General features: G+C 35.2%; 1 protein-coding gene across 1 annotated transcript in view; it reads left to right on the forward strand.

The window, feature by feature from the left end:
- Window positions 1–19,448, forward strand: part of LOC126739996 (GMP reductase 1-like) — a 72,292-nt gene that overhangs the window by 49,371 nt on the left and 3,473 nt on the right. Inside the window, exons 3-7 of the mRNA XM_050445843.1 lie at window positions 9,503–9,630; window positions 9,818–9,947; window positions 12,679–12,867; window positions 12,925–13,009; window positions 13,072–13,170. Of these exons, the coding sequence (XP_050301800.1) occupies window positions 9,503–9,630; window positions 9,818–9,947; window positions 12,679–12,867; window positions 12,925–13,009; window positions 13,072–13,170 (631 nt within the window). The remainder of the gene's footprint in view (window positions 1–9,502; window positions 9,631–9,817; window positions 9,948–12,678; window positions 12,868–12,924; window positions 13,010–13,071; window positions 13,171–19,448) is intronic.

The following is a 19,448-nucleotide window of genomic DNA, read 5'->3' on the forward strand; positions in this document are numbered from 1 at the left end:
CATAGATTCCGCTTCAAGAATTTCTGATTTTCTGGAATCTGTTTTCGAGTAAGGACTGTCAGATATGTCTTTTATTTTCTATCTACGCTCATGCAGACCTTTTTTAATAATCATCTTGTATAACCAACGAATTTCTTAAGACCAGTAAACTTTGAGTTCTGGAGATTTACCAGAAATATCTTTCCATTCTGGCATTAAAAGAATAAATTTAATTACACTAATTCGAATATAATCTAATTTGAGCGTGACACCAAAGGTTCCAACCATAGGACTATTGAAAAAATAGAATAGAAAAAATTGTATATGTCACTATTTTTTCATTTTAGAAAAACAATTATAGTTTATTAATCATCACTGTAAAGTTTACTATGCGTGAGAGAATCAATACAAAATGAAATAATAAATCATGATTTGATCGGATTTAACTTAAATCCAGCTACTTTTATGCTTTCTATTGCAGAAATAAGGACAAACATTCACATTTTGGTGATATTCGCCATTCTTAGGTCCTATTGTAAAGTGATACTTTTGTAGTCGTTAAAGCCACCTTAATATTTATCCTTCAGTGTTTTTGAACTGAAACAGCCATTTCAGAGAAGCATGACATTCTGGCTTTGATAGCGTTTTATTGAAATAAGCTATTACTTAATCGCCATCATCATATTTTAGTGAAAGGACGGCTCTAAATGCAACATTGCTTGCATCTGTATTCAAAATAAAAGTTTTTGTCCGGGAATCGAATACGTTAAAATTAAAAATGCACAGTGCACTCTTTTTAGCTCTTGAAACGTTTTTTCACAGTCTGCTGACAAACTAAATACCATTCTATCCTCCGTAGTCTTGGCCATTCATCTGGATCAGTCTTGACACTATTTTCTGATATTACATGCCCGAAGTATGAAACTTCTTTTAGAAATAGCCAACATTTTTTTACAGAAAATCGTGGTCAACTTGAATGACGAATTCTATTAGCATTTTTCATAACTGCTGTTACTTCAGAGCATATGCCAATATTCTCTCCTTGTTTCAGTGCTGATTATATACTTTCAAGTTTACCTTTCAAATTAAAACAACAAAACGTCTTTGATCGAAGAATTCATTGATCCTATGTAATTCAGAAATAGTAGAAGAAAGAATAGAAGATAGAAAATTCAGTTGTAGTATTAACTACCACCTCATGAATTAGCTGATATGGTAATATCCTATGATAGCTTAACGACTTGGGCATTTCCAATATCTTTATGTAGATGGTACAAGGATTTTTTCAGTTTTTGTCATCAATATGCGCTTTTATATACATCCATTTTAAGCTGCGGAGCATTCTTAACATGTCAATAGAGACACACTTTGAAGTCGTTGCGACTGAGATTGAAGCCTTGCAGGTTCTAGTTTTGAGTGTCTACAGATCTCCATCAGGTAAATTGGAAGTATTCTTCGAGAGTCTTGATACAGTTCTAAATTTCTTATTCCACAGACGCAAACGTACCTTTATTTATGGTGATTTTAATATAGATTTACTAGTGGATAACCTCATTTCAGACGAGTTCACCCAACTTGTCAGGACATATGACTTTAAATTCCTGGTAAATAGCGCAACTAGAATCTCAAAAACCACAAAAAGTAGTTGCCTTGATAACTGCATAACAAATTGTGCAATTAATTGTAAATGTACTCTATGGGACACTTATATGTCAGATCATATGGCTATTACTAATACATATGAATCAATAAATGAAAGTACTGAAAACACCCACACAACGGTCTTAGAGTTCAGACTGGATTGTGGAGAGAGATTTTCTCGCTGTGTTACTTCATTACTAAACATTGACTGGTTGTTGGTACTTGATAATTGTAACGTTGACAATTCTTTTAAAATATTTCTCAATGGTCTAATGACTATTATAGACTATTGTTTATTTATTATAATTGTTTAATAATAAACTGAAGAGATTGAGAGATAACTTAAAATTCTTTTCTACCTTAAATAAACATAACAGTACTCTAGATCTCTCAGAATGGCTAAAAAATTCGTATAAAGGAATATAAAACTAAAATAAAACAAGCGAGACACTCGTATTATACAAACAAAATAGGAAATAGTCATAACAAATCCAAAACCATCTGGAACATCATTAAAGAAACAAAAAATAATGATTCTAGTAATTCGAAATGTAATGTAACTCCCGATGAGTTTAACAAAATCTTTGTGAATATAGCTGACTCAATTACAAATACACTGCAAAAATCTAATGACCCTGTACAATTTACAGCAAAATATGTACATAACAATTCAACAGTATTCCTCTCACCTGTTACCGAAATAGAGGTCACTGATCTTTTAAAAAGTTTAAGTGATAGTTCTGCTCAAGACATCTTTGGTTTGAGCAATAAAATATTGAAACAACTTGCAAATGGTTTGGCCCTACCACTATCTCTAATAATAAACAAATGTTTTTCATCTGGTAAAGTCAAGTAAAGTTGTTCCTATATTTAAAAAGGGTAATATGGATGATCCAGGAAATTATCGACCCATATTAATGATACCGATATTTTCCAAGCCCATTGAGCTCTGTCTAAACCAACGTCTCATATCTTTTTTTGATAAACATAATTTACTTTCACCAGCGCAGTTTGGCTTTCAAAAAGGAAGATCCACTGCTGATGCACTCAGGGTAATGGTAGACTACCTGGTTGATGCATTTGAGGGGGGGCAAGACAGTGGGTGCAATTTTCTGCGACCTCTCAAAAGCGTTCGACTGTGTCTCGCATAATATTTTGTTGAGCAAGTTGGATTTTTATGGTATCCGGGGTATTTGCCTGGAACTTATCCAGTCCTACCTTTGTGAGCGTCAGCAGATGGTGACTTGTGAAGGAAGAACATCCTCCATACTTCCAATAACCTCAGGGATCAATCTTGGGTCCTCTTCTGTTTTTACTTTATGTAAATGAATTACCCGCCCACTTCTCAGAGATGATGTTTGTACAATATGCGGATAACACCAGTCTTGTCAGTCGGCATACAGATCTGATTTCCCTACAGAATGGAACTAGTGCAACACTTTACAAGTTAAAAGCATGGTTTGCTGACAATAATCTATGTTTGAATCTAAATAAAACAGAGGTGGTTAATTTCTCTTTAAGGGAAAGACATTAGAGAATAGACGCGATCAAATTTCTGGGTGTTTATCTAGATAATAAATTATCATAGAAGAGCCATATAATAGATCTGGCACTAAAACTCTCGTCGGTTCTTTTTCTGTTGCGCAGAATTGTTCAATTGGCGCCTCCAGTAGTATGTAGAACGGCGTATATAGGACTTTTTCAATCAAAGTTGTCATATGGACTGTTATTTTGGGGTAACTCGGCTGACTGGCAAAGAGCATTTAAGTTGCAAAAATCGGCACTCAGAATTTTAAAAAACAAAAAACCAACGGATAGTTGTAGACCTTTATTCAAAAATTTAAAAATCATGACAATGCCTGGCCTATACATCCACCAATGTCTGATGTTTGCTAGAACACACTCTTATAGATTTAGCACAGTAAGTAGTAGGCACCTATATGATACCAGAAATGGGGGAAATCTCTTACTCCCACAACACTGGCTTAGTCTGACCCATGACTATTGCCATAAAACTTTTTAATGCAATACCCGAAACCACAAAACAACTACATTCAAATAGATTTAAGCAAGTAACGAAAAACCTGATTTTGGAGATCTGTCCATACTCATTGGATGAATTCTATAATAGTCTTTAACCTAGTCTTTCAAAATTTATTGAATGTTATACTTTCATACCTGTATATTAAATGTTTCATATATACTTAATATGAGCATTTCAGATGAGAACAAAAATTGTATTTTGTTTTATATTGTGAACAAAACGTAAGTTTTTTGTTTGCTATGCTATGTAGGTAAAACTCTGATACATTATGTCTCCCTTTATGCACTGTATTATTGGCGTTTGACAGTATATATTTTTTGACGATGCTAAGTTGTTGGATGTATATGAGCAAATAAAGAAGTATTATTATTACTATTATTAACATCTAATCCTAATATAACGTTATCCATAATTTCTGCTACTAATACCTGCTGCTGGAAAGTTGCTAGGCCAATGGCATAGTGTTATCTAATAATCGAGATCCTTTTTCCATTTGCTAAATCAAGGATTAAATTTGGTGGTGGTAAAAGTCTGTAGTGACTAATAGTCTGTCTGACCTACGATGTTCGGTTTCACGATGATATGACAGAATATATATCCACCACCATCTCATACTCACGGCCGCATCTTTTTCTTAGTACTACTCTCCAGGGAGTGGCCGCTGGCTTAATATTATACGTGGGACTACAGCACCCAGCCAGTTTGCACCTCAAAGTTTTAGAAATTTGTTCCCGAAACTCCGTTTGAGCGGAAGGGTAAGCTAGATTTACTAATCGAGCAACATCGGCCTTAAACTATTAGAGACCTTTCTCGGGTTATTGTCTCCTAGATTTCAATTGGGCCTGGTATACTTGTTGTTGATGAGCTTCACCATATTTTATATTTAAGGTACGCGCCAGTATGTTGAAATTAAGCTGATTCTCATATTACAATATTTTTAGTATTTTTGTAGTTTCTCCTCTCAGGCATAGTTTAATATTGATTGCCTTTTCTTCATTATCCCCTAGCAGCAGCCTCTGATTCAAGTAGGTAATCCATACTTCTTTGCTGTCGAATTTTGGTGACTTCATATTCATCAGTATTTGCATTCCAGGATTAGCATCGAGGATGATACGCTTTACTCTCATCTCTGGTTCTTGCATTTCCTTTTTGTACTTGCCCTATTTTCTTGTTGAAATTTGCTTCAAAGTTTGTTTTTGTTTTTGTTTCATCTCCAGATCTCTCTAAGAGGCGGCCGCTAAAATGGGTTTCCAAATATCCTTTACTCTTGACACCAAGTCACCAATTGTAACGTATTCGGGAACACACTCCAGGAATAATCTTTTTTATGGTAAGAACACACTTTTTATTGATAACGGTAATACTTTATCCTGAGAGACAACCTTGTTGTCCACCTAGGTCACCAGACCTAAAGCCTCTCGACTTTGAGTTTTCGGGTCACATAAAGAATGAAGTGTATAAAAAATACAGAACCGTTAATGAACTTCAAACACATATTAGGTAAATAATGAGATCAATAGATGGAAGATCAATTTCAAAGCCAACTTGTCTAAATTTGGCAAAATTACTATAATATCGCTATAACTTTGTTTTTTTTAGGCTTACGCTATAAGTGTAAATAAACTTTTTTACTACTGTGCGTAAAGTACTCACTTTACACACTTTCCAGAGTTTATACTGAGTTATTACTGATAATATAATTCAACCGCTTGACATGAAACTTTCTGTTTTTATGGTGTCTCTTGATTACTCAAAGGCTTTTGATGTAATAGACCATGACTTACTTATTGCCAAACTGAAGTATTATGAGTGCAACGATATAGTTTTATCTTTTTTAAAACATATCTATAGAATCGTACACAAAGAGTATTCCGTTAAAATTCAACTGAATAATACATCAATTCCTTTTTCTGATAATATGAAGGTTTTCGGATTGACTTTAGATAGCTCTTTGCGGTTCAGAGAACATATCAGTACTCTGCTAAAAAGGTTGTTATTTGAGAATGCGTATGCTTCATGCTAACAAATTAATTTTAAATTATAAGATTAGGGAAAAAACTTACTGAAGCTTGTGTTTTATCCATTATCTAATACTATTTAATAGTTTATTTTCCCTGTTTGGATCAACAGGCACAGTACCGTTTACAACGTGTTCAAAACACCTGTTGCCGATTTATTTTTAACTTAAGGAGGTTTAATCATGTCTCTCAAGGCATTTATCATTTAAAATGGCTCAAAATATTTTATTTATTTAAGTTTTTATTGTCTACATTTCTATATCATTTATAATACACGAAGCCCCAAATATCTGTATGAAAAACTTTTACCTAGAAATCGAGTACATAGTGGAAATATTAGACATAATACCCTCACTAGGCCATACCATTTAACTGCTCTGTTTACCCATTCTTTTACGTACAATATTATTGCAATTATTATTTATTTAATTAATTAATTTATTTATTTTTTAGTTATTTTAATGAAGGTTAAGAGTTTAAGAGTAGCTTGTAGCTAATTCTCGTCTTTGTAAGCAAATAGGCATTTTTGTAACATTTGCTGAATAAAGACATTTTATTATTATTATTATTAGTAATACGCACTAGTGCCTAAAAAAACCGGGATTTCATTTAACAAAAGTATTTTTTCCATTTTCTCGAAAACGCTATGTTCAATTTTATTCTGTTTTCACCATTTTAATCAGCAGAAAAAAATCCTTCCAGTTTGCTAATTTACCCGACCCTGTATCGTTACCTGTATATTTACCTTGTTAAATATTAACAAGAATACCAATAGTGCCTATTATCTCTGGCGACGAAAGAATTATATCTTGCAATAAACAATCCAAATCCATGTGATTTCAAAAATATACATAACTAGCAAAAACAGCAAAAATGTTTCAAAAGAATTATATCTTTTCCATCTTTCAAGTAAAATCGATTGATATTGTTTTGAAGTAATAAGGTTATGAGTCAAAAATTGTAATTTTTAAAAATATTAATGGGTTTCGAGATTTTATTAAAAAAAACTTCACGGTAGGTAGTGCTACTCTAATAATATATCTTTGGTCATAAATGTTTCGTGGAATCCACAAAGTGTTTTACCCATTGCATTTACAAAGAAATATGCATATATCTATGATTTTGGATTCTTTATCATAGGATTACATTGAAATTGTCAAAATAGTGAGCTGCCAAGAAAGTTGTGCATATAGGTCTCCTGATGGACCCGTCATGCCACACCGGGGGTTACCAGAGCCCAATGGCCTTAGAAATAGCAATAAAGCTCTCCGGTCTGAAGGACTTAAGTCACTCGGTGCACTGAAAGTGGGGCACTCCCCGACCACATGGTCAATGGTTTCATTCTCCTCACAGCACCACCGGCATTCCGGGTTGTCTGCAATACCGATGGCAGGCAATGGAGATGGCTTCTTAAGTGCCAGTGTCCGGTTAAAAGACCTGAAAGTCACTAGCCGAATTTCGCGTCTTTTTAGGCGTAGTAGATTTTTGGTGAGACAGGCAGAGGGCCCCCCTATGTACTCTTTGACCTGTCTCATGCCACGGGACTCAGTTTATCTTCGGTGGATCCACTTATCCAGCAGACCCTTCATTGACGCGACCGCTACGCATTTGGCGATACCAATTATGGGTTCCGGCCCCATCGGCACGTTCGCGGATCCCAGTCTGGCAAGAGAGTCCGCTTCCTCCTTATTTGCATGGCCTGCGTGGCTAGATACCCAGACGAGCTAGACCCTGCAGCCAACCTGCACCAGTTTTTCCAGGACACTTTTATGCACTCTATTACAAGCTTGAAGCTTACCTTTACGGCCGTGATAGCCTTAATGGCAGCTCTGCTATCCGAGCATATTGATACGACTGTAATGCGGTGTCCGCAGCTTAGGATTTTCTGTCCGCATTTTAACACAGCGAATACTTAGACCTGGAAGACAGTGGCGTGCTCCACCAGCGAGTATTCCCTACTGGTATGTAGGATCCCACCACAAAGCCCTGATTCAGCTCTGTTATTCATTCTGTGTACCAGATGGTCCCCCTATTTAGCAATGCAGGTCTGTTGGAATGCTGCCACTCTTCTCTGCCTGCAATGTGCGTCACGAATTTCTCGCAGTCCACAGTCACTGGAGCCATGCAGTTTAAAACACCATTGTTTAAAAGATTTATCAGTCTGTCGACCATAAGGCACCACAAGGTAGGGGATAATACTCCTCCCTGCGGGCAGCCCCTAGCCGCCAACGTTTTAACAATCTCACTGTTAAGCTGGGCAGATACATGACGTTGCAAGAGGATGGCCTCTATCCAGCTAACAAAACAGGGTTCTAAGCCGAGGCTCTCGAGTGCTTGGCAGATTATTGCGAAAGGGGTGTTGTCGAACGCCCCTTCAATGTCTAGAAACGGACCCAGGCAGGCCTTGCCACTACCCAGAGCACTCCCCACCTTCCTCACGAGGTGGTGTAGGGCCAGGTCCGTGGATTTGCCTTGGTTTTTCGACCAGGATGCTTTCCTTAAGATACCGATCAAATCAACCTCTCCATCGCCTTCAGCATAAAGCTGGTAAGGCTGATAGGTCGGTACGATTTGGAATCTGTAAAATCGCTTTTTCCGTTGTGCAAATGGCATGGATATAAGCCATCCATGCTTGGAGATTTGAAGGGGAGGGAATGTCTTGATTGCCCATTTCACCCTCTCTTAGGTAATTATTCTTCTAGCAGTCTCGTACTCTAAGCGAATCGGAGCCCGATAACAGCTAGGAGGATCGCGAGATGAGTTGGAGTCTGGGAAGTGGGTGCGCAGCATGACCTCCAGTGACTCCCGCTCATTGGTAGTAAAGCCGCCATCTAGAAGTGACAGAGGCCCCAATTTAGTTCCAGGGTCCTTAGACAGTACTTTCCACATGCGTGCTGCGGAGGGTGTGTTTTCAACGTCATCGCAGGACTGCCACCAGCACTTTCTTTTGGAGTCCCTGAGTGTTTTTTTGTATTGCCTTTGAGCTGCATGGAATGCATCCCAGTCAGTGGCAAGCTTGGTGTGCTCAGCCCTGCGAAGGAGTCGACGCATAGTGTTACGGTGCTTTTTCGTGTTACTGTTCTACCAGGCATTCTTGGTATTGGCGGGTCTCCGTCTGAGGGGACAGCTGCCCTCGAATACCGCGACTATCGCACGAGTCAGGTTGACAGTCCCGATCTCTGTGTCGGCCGGAAGTATGTAACTTGCCGGCATGTTCGCAAGACCAGCAACTAGTTCTTCTCGAAAGTGGTCCCTGTTAGGGCACCTCGGATTTCTGTAGGCTGGGGTATCGCACATTCTTTCATTCAAAAAGAATGTGCCTGTGGTCCGACATTGTGACCTCAAGAGACGCCCTCCATGAAAGGGTTCACAGTATTAGATGAACCGATAGTAAGGTCAATGATTGATTGACTCCTATTGCAGTAGAAAGTTGGGACACTGCCCCGGTTGAGTAGTTCTAGGCCATTTGAGCACAGGAAGTCAACCAGGGAGCAGCTCCTTGGGTTCTCATCTCCGCATCCCCAAAAGCCGTGATGTGGATTAGAATCGCAGCCCATGAGAAGCGGGAAACATTATTTTTTCCTTCATGAAGCACACTATATTTTTTTTAACTCAATTTGCATGTGTAAGGAACACGGCAAAATTGCCAATTTTTGTTTATTTGTGATGGTTTAGATTCATGATTCCTTTGATAAATTACAAATCCTAAGTAAAAATAAATTATTTGCACATATTTTATAATGTTTAATAAATTTAGAATGATAATTAATAATAGATTTTTAATTTGTTTTTAATTTGAACCATGTTTATTTAATTTTAGCATGGCCTTTTTACCTGTATCCACAAGTACTATACAGTTGATGAATGGATGAAATTTTCAGAAGAAAATCCAGAAGTTATCAAAAATATCGCAGCCAGTTCCGGTATGGCTGAAAACGATTTTAATAAGTAAGTCTATAATTTCAGTGAATGTGTCCTACTTACTGCTAAGAGCGGCACTGATATTGATGTAAGGGTCAAATTAAAACTAAATATATTCTGCAGTTTTAAGTTAATCTCCTGGAACTTTTGCTTACCTGCTTCGCTTTCCGCTTATAAATTTGTTTTATTTTCTTCATATAGGCGATTTTTTTAGACTAACCGAAATCCTGAATGCTGTGCCCTCGGTGTCTTTTATTTGTCTGGATGTGGCTAATGGATACTCGCAACATTTCGTCGATTATGTCAAGAAAGTGAGAAATGCCTTTCCTAGTCACACCATTATTGTAAGTATGAGTAAAATTTAAATGTTCATTTGTACTTTATAATCTACTATCCATAGTTTTCATTTTTATTTAAACATTATGAATGTGGAAAAAATTAAAGAATCACAATTGATGCATATTAAGCGGAAATACTAGTTTAATTTATTGCAGCATTTAATTTTATTTTAATTAAACATTTATGTATTTGGTTCGGAAATTCATTTTATTGCATGAAATATTTGAGAATGTCTTAATTTGAATAATAAAAATTAAATAATATTTAAATGTACTATGAAAAAATTTCTAGAATATTAAAACATTTAATTAAAAGTCATAAGATTTTTTACTTTTTAATATACAGGGTGTTTGGAACGTGAGTAGCCAAACGGAAACGGTGAATAGTTGAGTTTACTGGCTATTTAAGACCCATAGTATTTTTTTGTTTTTCCTCAAATTTAAGGAATAATATATTTTTTCCTTTTTTATTAGATTTTCCCCGTTTTTTTACTTTAACCTTCAATTTTTTTTTTAAATTTGGTCAAAATGGCGCACAATTAATTTTAATTTAAAAGACTAATGTTGTCTCATTCAGATTTAGGTAATAACCGAGAAAAATATTTAAAGAGAAACTAATAGTGGAGTACCAAGAAAAAAAATGTTACGTCAACTTTACAATGAAAAAAATAATATTAGAAAAAAGTTGTGGGGTTTTAAAATGTGTTAAAAAACTTCTCTATTTAATTGTCTTTCTAACGATATGCCACATGTAACAAAAATAATTAGGTAATTTACGAAAAACAAATAAGTTTGTCTTCAATGACACGTGAACCAATTTCTTGAAAGCAACCTAATTGAGCAGGTATAAGCTTATGTCTGGTTCTAACACTGCTAAATGTGTTGCGCTATCTCTTTCACCATTCTAAAACAGCTAAACCTATTGTGCCCTTTCGTTTCCATGACCCTTTCCTTTACAGGTTGATTAAAGAAAAACATATTTTGTCTCAAGTCTTGCTCAAATTGATGGTCATTATTTCTAATACACGCGTAACATCGCTTTCTTATTTCTCTTGTGGTATACTGTAATGTTAGTTTCCGTCTCATTATTACAAAAGCGTCATTAATTTTTTCCTTGTATTTATAGGTTCGAAATACACAAGTTCTTTTGCACAGCCCCAGACGTAAAAATCAAGCGGCGTCAAGTCCGGTGATCTTGCAGGCCATGGGATAGGGCCATCTCTGCCAATCCAAGTATTGGGAAATGCATTGTCTAGGTGCTCCCAGATCGCCAATCTCCAGTGCGCTGGGCACCCATCGTGTTGGAACGTCTTCATTGAGCAAATTTGGAACCCCGTTCAAGAGTTCGGGCAGATCATTTAATAAAAAATCTTTTTTTTCTTCTTTTGGGGTCCAATAATGCAAATTATGAAAGTTGGTAATTCCGTCCCTTGAAAACTTGGATTCATCTGTCCACAGTATATTTTTCAACAAATCGCGGTTATCCACGTCCATATGTAGCAGGAGGCGGCAAAACTGAATGCGTCTTTGGTAGTCGTTTTCTTCAAGATCTTGCACGGGAGTGTAATGAAAGGGATGTTTTCCGTTGGCATGAAGAAGAGACCAGACCTTCCATACACTTAGGTTTAGATTGGCAGCTACAGTCTGAATGCTCGTTGTGGGATCTTTGTCAAAACCTTCCAGAATTCGTTCGTCATCAGCAACATTACGTTATCTGCAAACTCCAGGTTCACGGCGATTTAGACTACTAGTTTCTCTTAAGCGTCTAAAGGTCGTTTCAAAAGTATGACGATTATTGGGAAAACGCTCGTGGTAAATTCTTTTTGCTTCTCATCCATTTCCAACAGCTCTACCATATGCCATTAGGATATCGGCGTACTCCTCGTTTATAAAGGCACCAGCCATAGTAGGCAACAGTAACAATAAAACAAAGTTAACGAAAATGAACAACAAAAACAATATGTGTAGACCGGAGTTAAAAATACGTAAAGTAGCGGAGAAAGAAGGAGTCTCGAATAAATAATACTCGTATTATGGTTAGTGACAGGTAACAGTTTAAGGTAGCGGGGCACAAAGGGAGTGTCGCCGAAAAATAAAGAAGATTATAGCGTAATAGATTTAGCTGTGCTAGAAACAGACATAAGTTTATTCCTGCTCAATTAGGTTGCTTTCAAGAAATTGGTTCACGCGTCCTTGAAGACAAACTTATTTGTTTTTCGTAAGTTACCTAATTATTTTTGTTACATGTGGCATATCGTTAGAAAGACAATTAACTAGAGAAGTTTTTTAACACATTTTAAAACCCCACAACTTTTTTTTAATATTATTTTTTCCATTGTAAAGCTGACGTAATTTTTTTTTTCTCTTGATTTGTGGAAGTTTGTTACGCCACTAATAGTTTCTCTTTAAATATTTTTCTCAGTTATTACCTAAATCTGAATGAGACAACATTAGTCATTAAAATAAAATTAATTGTGCGTCATTTTGGCCAAATATTAAAAAAAAATAGAAGGTTAAAGTAAAAAAACAGGGGAAAATCTAATAAAAAAAGGAAAAAATATATTACTCCTTAAATTTGAGAAAAAACAAAAAAAAACTATGCGTTTTAAATAGCCAGTAACCTCACCTATTCACCATTTCCGTTTGGCTACTCACCTTCCAAACACCCTGTATATTTTTAGCTCTTTTTTAAAATGTATATTCGACTTCGGCCATATCCACTTTTTTATCACTTTAGGCAGGAAATGTAGTAACTGGTGAGATGGTCGAAGAGCTGATCCTCTCTGGAGCAGATATAATAAAAGTGGGAATCGGACCGGGATCTGTATGCACCACTCGCATGAAGACTGGAGTAGGCTATCCTCAGCTTTCGGCTGTAATTGAGTGCGCAGATGCTGCACATGGTCTTCAAGGGCACATTATTTCGGTAAATAATATTTATGTCATAAATTCATTCCCTTTTATAAACTCATCGGTTGTTCAGGATGGAGGCTGTACTTGCCCAGGAGACGTTGCCAAGGCGTTTGGCGCAGGTGCAGATTTCGTTATGGCCGGAGGCATGTTTGCTGGTAATTGTCCTCTTAAGTTCACAATATTTCTTTTATCTAATTCCAATGTGGCATATTTTTAGGACACGATCAATGCGATGGACAAATAATTGAGAAAAATGGCAAAAAATTTAAGCTTTTTTATGGGATGAGTTCCAGTACGGCTATGCTTAAACATTCAGGTATGTTTTATTTAAAATAATTTTTTTTGTGCTTGTGTCGAGCACATTTAGCCACAAATTCCAAGTGGAACAATGGTATTCATGTTATATGATGGCTCTTATCTCACAGCCACCTACACACCTGTGAGTCCAAGCAAAGCACTGTTTTAATTTAAGACAATACAGGGTGACTCGGATGGGTAGGAAAATAATACTAGGAAAAACATAGGGAGTGTCTTTAACTAGCTTATATTATAAATCCTATGTCTAAATTTATCTTATCCTAAATTAACATAGTATACTATTACAATTTTACTATTCATTATTGCAATATGTTTTTATGTGAATTATATTTTATTTTTACATAGCTTTAAATATTTTACAAAAATTACTTCTAGTTTTTTATTTGTGGTAACTTCTACCATAAGGGTTGCGTGGCACTTTGAAAGTAAGGATAGTTTTCCAAGTTCCATGTTTAAAAATTGAATGGCTCGAGAATTGTTTTTACAAGCAAAAAGTCTATGATTCAGATCATCAATTGACTGATTGTCACAATCGCAAATTTCTGTGTCTTTTATGTTTATTTTATATAAGTATTGATTGAAATTACCGTATCCTACCAAAAACCTAAAATCGGATATTGACAAGTATCTTGGAAAATGAGGCTAAGGACTAAAGTATTTTTGTCCAGCCTTTTTCTAACTGAAGTATAGGTGTTTTTTGTATTTGATACATATTCCAAAAATGTGTAGTCCCTAAGTGTACAAAGTTCCCTAAGTCCCTGTAGTGTACTTTACGAGCTTCAACTGTTGCAAAAGCTATTGCTAAAAATGTAATTCTTATTTATGGTCGTATGCGAGAAATTAGGACAGATATGGGAACCGAATATAAAAACCATGTATTTGAAAATGTAACTAGATTCCTAAAAGTAAATCATAAAATCTCAACAGCTTATCGCAGCCAAACAGTTGGAGGCTGTGAACGAAATCATCGCGTTTTAAATGAATATTTATTTAAGGATGTACATTAACGATTCAAAAACAGACTGGTCTACATGGACTCAATACTACGCATTTTGTTACAACACGATACCAAGTTCTTATCATGATTTTACCCCGTTTGAGCTGGTATTTGGGAAAATAAGCTATATCGCGGCTCGTGTCTAATTAGGTAACTGTGACGCTGTTCAATTGTTTTTGTATGGAAATATTTTTCAATTCATTCAATAAACAGTTTTAGATGGGGAATCTTCTTTGTTTTACTTACCCGGCTATTACACTTTAAACTAACTCACTCGATATTTTGAATAAGTTTATCCACTGGATAAAATTGTTTTCAAGCAGCAGAATTATTAATTCAGGCTGAAATTCAGAAATATGTTTTAGCATCTCGTAGAAAATAATTTAATATTTTTTTTCGCATACTTAAGTGATGTTCTTATAAAACTTTTCTATTTTATATGTATAAAAATATATCTACTAACATCAGGTACATATAATAATATATAATGTATGTACGTACAGGGTGTCCCATTAAGAATGTTCCTCGGCTGTATATCAGGAACCAATAATCGTAGGGCGTTGAAAAAAAAATTAGTATAAAAGTGTATAGTAGAAAATATTTTGAAGTTCATTGGTCAACCGCTAGAGGGCGTTCTAGCGACTTAAAAACTTTATAGTCTATTTTTTCCAAAAAACCTTTAATAATTTTATCTACAAAGTATTTAATCTAATCAAAATATTTAATCTAAAAAGTATTCCTGACAAAAATGTTTTGACAACCATTTTTGTCAAATGTCAAATAAAGTGGTGGGGAGAGTTTCTATCTTAAATGAGAAAAATGGTAAGAAGTAGGCTTTGGCTGCACCGATTTTTTTAAAACAACTTTTATTTAAAAGCTTTTTTATTGCTTTATTTTTCTACCAAAAATATATTATTGAAAAATTTTCCTAAAACCCGCTAGGGGTCTACTTCTAACTTACGCTATTCGACTGATTATTTTAAGAAACTCAAATGCAACCATGTGTATTTTTTACGGTATTAAGAGCGGAGAATAAAGCTTAATAATTTAGTAAAAACCGCATTTTGATATCACGTCTCTAACTAAAGTTACAAAAAAAAATGTGTTCATTAGAAAGTGAAAACATCAAATATGGTCGTTAAGTTCTATTTACCAGCCGGGTTAAAAAAACTGGTGTCTAAATGAATCTTTGTGTAGAGAAACAATCTTGGTATACCAGCTTTTTAGAAATTCCGGAAGGTGGCGTTTATTTATACACTTCTTTATACAGGAAGTTTCATTGGTAATAAATCAGGTAATAAATCAATGTTTATGGGAAAACTATGCATAGAAACGTTTTAAATATTTATCAACGTCGACGCGTCATTGTAAGGCGACAAAAATATTTTGATACTTTTGGCACTTGGCACCGATTAAACTGAAAAAAGATAAAAATCTTCCTTATTTTAAATGGAATAAAAAATAATATTATTTTAATTCCTACACTAATCTAATGCCTGCCGAGGTGTTCGAATTGTCGTCCGTCTTGTTCTAATACAATTTTGAACTCTTCCTCGGGTTGATTCCACGGCCGCCTCTATTTCTGCGGCTGGTGAACTCCGAATAGCGCCCCTTATTCGCTGTTTCATATTTTCTCTATTGGTAGGAATCGAAGAAAATACAATGGCTTTTATTCTACCCCATAAGTAAAAGGCAGGTTAAATCTGGCGATCTGCAAGTATATGCAATGTAATCTAATAATGTTTCTATAAAGATAAAATTACCTTGCCGGCCAAGGGAAAAAGCTACCTCTGCCAATCCCATCCGATCAGGGTACCGCTGATTAAGGAACGTTCGCACTTGTACCGCGAATCGCCGAATGAGCCGGGCATCCGTCATGTTGTAAAAACATGTTAGCTCTTATAACCAGAGGTACCTCTTCTAATAATGCTGGGAGCTCATTTCTTAAAAATCCAAGATATTGTTCTCCAGTTAGGCTCTCATCAAATAAAAATGGACCTATAACCTGAGATCCTATTACACCGCACCAGACATTAACACTCCACCTTCCCTGATGCCGGATCTCGCGCATCCAACGAGGGTTAGTTTCAGACCAATAGTGCATATTATGTCTGTTAACTCCTCCGTCACTATTGAACGTTGCTTCATCTGTCCATAAAATTTCGTTGAGAAAATTTGGATTTTCGAACAACATATTCTCCATCCAAGGACAATAATCTAGTCTTCTGTCATAGTCTTCTAGATTTAATGCCTGGTGGAGTACTACATGTAATGGATTAAATCTATATGCAAAAAAAATTAAATTAAGTAAGTGTCTAGGCACTTATTTTTGAAAAATTGTGTTATACCTGTGTTACTGCAAAATTCTGTGAACTACAGATCGAGGTATGCCTAAATCGCCTGAAATAGTTCTGATGCTTAAGTGCGGATCAAATTCTACATAGGCCAAACAATTTATTATGTTTTCCTCCGTTCTCCTGCGACCTTGTCTACGGTAGGTTGGATGGACTACACTACCTGTTGTCCGAAAACGACGGGCCAAACGAAGAAATATGTCTCTACTCAGACGCCGATTTGAGGAAAACGTTGAGCATACAGCCTTGCAGCTATAGTAGCATTTTCAAAACATTAATAAAAAATTTTGATAACATTTACCGACTCTTGCAAAGACAGACGCATTTTAAATTAAAGTCAAAGAATAAACTCTGATCGAAATAAATAACTATAAATATATAGGACTTATAAATTATAAATTAAATAAATTATAAATTTATAGGACCACCGAAAACTTTTAAGCAGCTGTCACAGAGTTGCCACCGGCTTTTTGCTTTTTAAACAAATGCAAAACAAACTCGTTATTAAAATTTGCATAATTTAATTACCTATTTATTTATACTCGAATAAACTGCTAACCGATAGTGTTATATAAACTTTAATTTTTAGTTCCTTTAAGAACACAACTAATATGTTGCTGTATTTTATTCAATATTATTGTTTTAACTTATTTTAGCACATCATGTGGTATTATTTGTTGCTACGTTGTCCAAAAATTAAAACGTTCCTATGCATAGTTTTCCCATACTGAATAGATTTATTCCCGCTAAAACTCCTTTAGAAAGAAGTGAATAAATAAACGCCACCTTCCGGAATTTCTAAAAAAGCTGGTATACCAAGATTGTTTCTCTACACAAAGATTCATTTAGACACCAGTTTTTTTAACCCGGCTGGTAAATAGGACTTAACGACCATATTTGATGTTTTCACTTTCTAATGAACACATTTTTTTTTGTAACTTTAGTTAGAGACGTGATATCAAAATGCGGTTTTTACTAAATTATTAAGCTTTGTTCTCCGCTCTTAATACCGTAAAAAAACACACATGGTTGCATTTGAGTTTCTTAAAATAATCAGTCGAATAGCGTAAGTTAGAAGTAGACGCCCCCTAGCGGGTTTTAGGAAAATTTTCCAATAATATGTTTTTGGTAGAAAAATAAAGCAATAAACAAGCTTTTAAATAAAAGTTGTTTTAAAAAAATCGGTGCAGCCAAAGCCTACTTCTTACCATTTTTCTTATTTAAGATAGAAACTCTTCCCACCACTTTATTTGACATTTGACAAAAATGGTTGTCAAAACATTTTTGTCAGGAATACTTTGTAGATTATTTCAATAATACTTTGGGATGCAAGTTATTAAAGGTTTTTTGGAAAAAATAGACTATAAAGTTTTTAAGTAGCTAGAACGCCCTCTAGCGGTTGATCAATGAACTTCAAAATATTTTCTACTATACACTTTTATACTAATTTTTTTTTCAACGCCCTACGATTATTGGTTCCTGAGATACAGCCGAGGAACATTCTTAATGGGACAACCTGTACATATAAAAAACTAAGATTAATAAATAATTTGATGTGTGTTTATTTTTCAATAAAATGTTTTATTAAACGTTTTAAGTTAAATATATTGTTTATGTACATTGGAGTTTGCATTAAAATTCTCGCTTCGTTTATAACGGTCACTCGCTTATAACGAACCCTTCCTGGTTCCCTTTAACTTGTAAGGGTTTGTTATATCCTGGTTGCGAATTTACAATTGCTCTACCATTACAGTCACGAGGGTGACTGAATTCGAGTAGTTTTTGTTTGCAGAATATTAGTTACATTTTCTAATCTATTACGGTGCAGAAATTGACCATACTAGAATAGAATTTGTAAGTTTATTTTGTGCGCCATTGTCTTTACAAAGTCTAAACCGTCTAAATTAAAAAGAAATCTGTTGTTAAACGGTTTATATCAGTCAGTTAGTCACTCCGTTGTCACGCCACTTCGGCGTCGCGTCGTTAAGTTAAAACAATATTGAGTGGTATTGTGGATAGTGAAATTCACTATCTTGAATTAGAAGAGAAAAATCAAGATCATTTTGTTACTAAATTCCAGTGTAAGTTAACAAAAGGGACAAATTATCAGGAAAAATGTGACAACTTTATTAAATACTTTTCTCGTAACACAAACACTAATTGGATAGTAAGCAAAGTGTTTAATACCTGTGTTCGTTATGAATTTCGCAAACTATATGTGTGTCATCTAGCCAAAAAGAATAAACGTGTAATTAAGAAAAAAGGCAGTATGTACAAGAAATTATGGGTGCTCGGCAAGTATAAATATAAAATTTCTAAAAACGACTGAAGTTACTTTGAGAAGATCTAACTTATTAAAACAAGGTTTAAATGGAATGACAGCTTCTGCAGCCAAAACTTATCATGAATTATCTTTATCTGAAAATTGTGATGGTGATATTCATGTGCTTCTAGCGAATGCACAAGTTAACTCAACTGACAGACAAGTAACCTACTTTTATCAACAATGGAGGTCTGAAAAATTCGGAAGAAGGGATGATGAAAGTGTTACTGAAAGAATTAAGAATAAAGTTGAAGAGTTACAAAAACAGGATATCCAGTTATGTGTTAACGAAAATCCTTGTTGTTCTGATAACGCCAGTCCAGTAAACCAGTATGAAAAGAGCTTTTAAAGCGGGCCATGCAGATGAGATGATCTTCATTGACACTAGTGGTTCTTGTGATCAAAGTAGCACCTCTGTAACTTTAATTTTTGCAGCAACAAAAATAGGAGCATTGCCAATAGCTGTTATTCTTCATAAAAATAAATCAGAAAATGATTATTTACATGCTCTCAAAATTGTTCAAAGTCTAGTCTAGTCTTTTGTTGTTAGTTGTAATGTGATCTGTGTAGGTCTAGGCCTGATGATGCTCCGACAGGAGCGA

Source organism: Anthonomus grandis, chromosome 8 (genome assembly GCF_022605725.1).
Source record: "Anthonomus grandis grandis chromosome 8, icAntGran1.3, whole genome shotgun sequence".
NCBI lineage: Eukaryota > Metazoa > Arthropoda > Insecta > Coleoptera > Curculionidae > Anthonomus > Anthonomus grandis.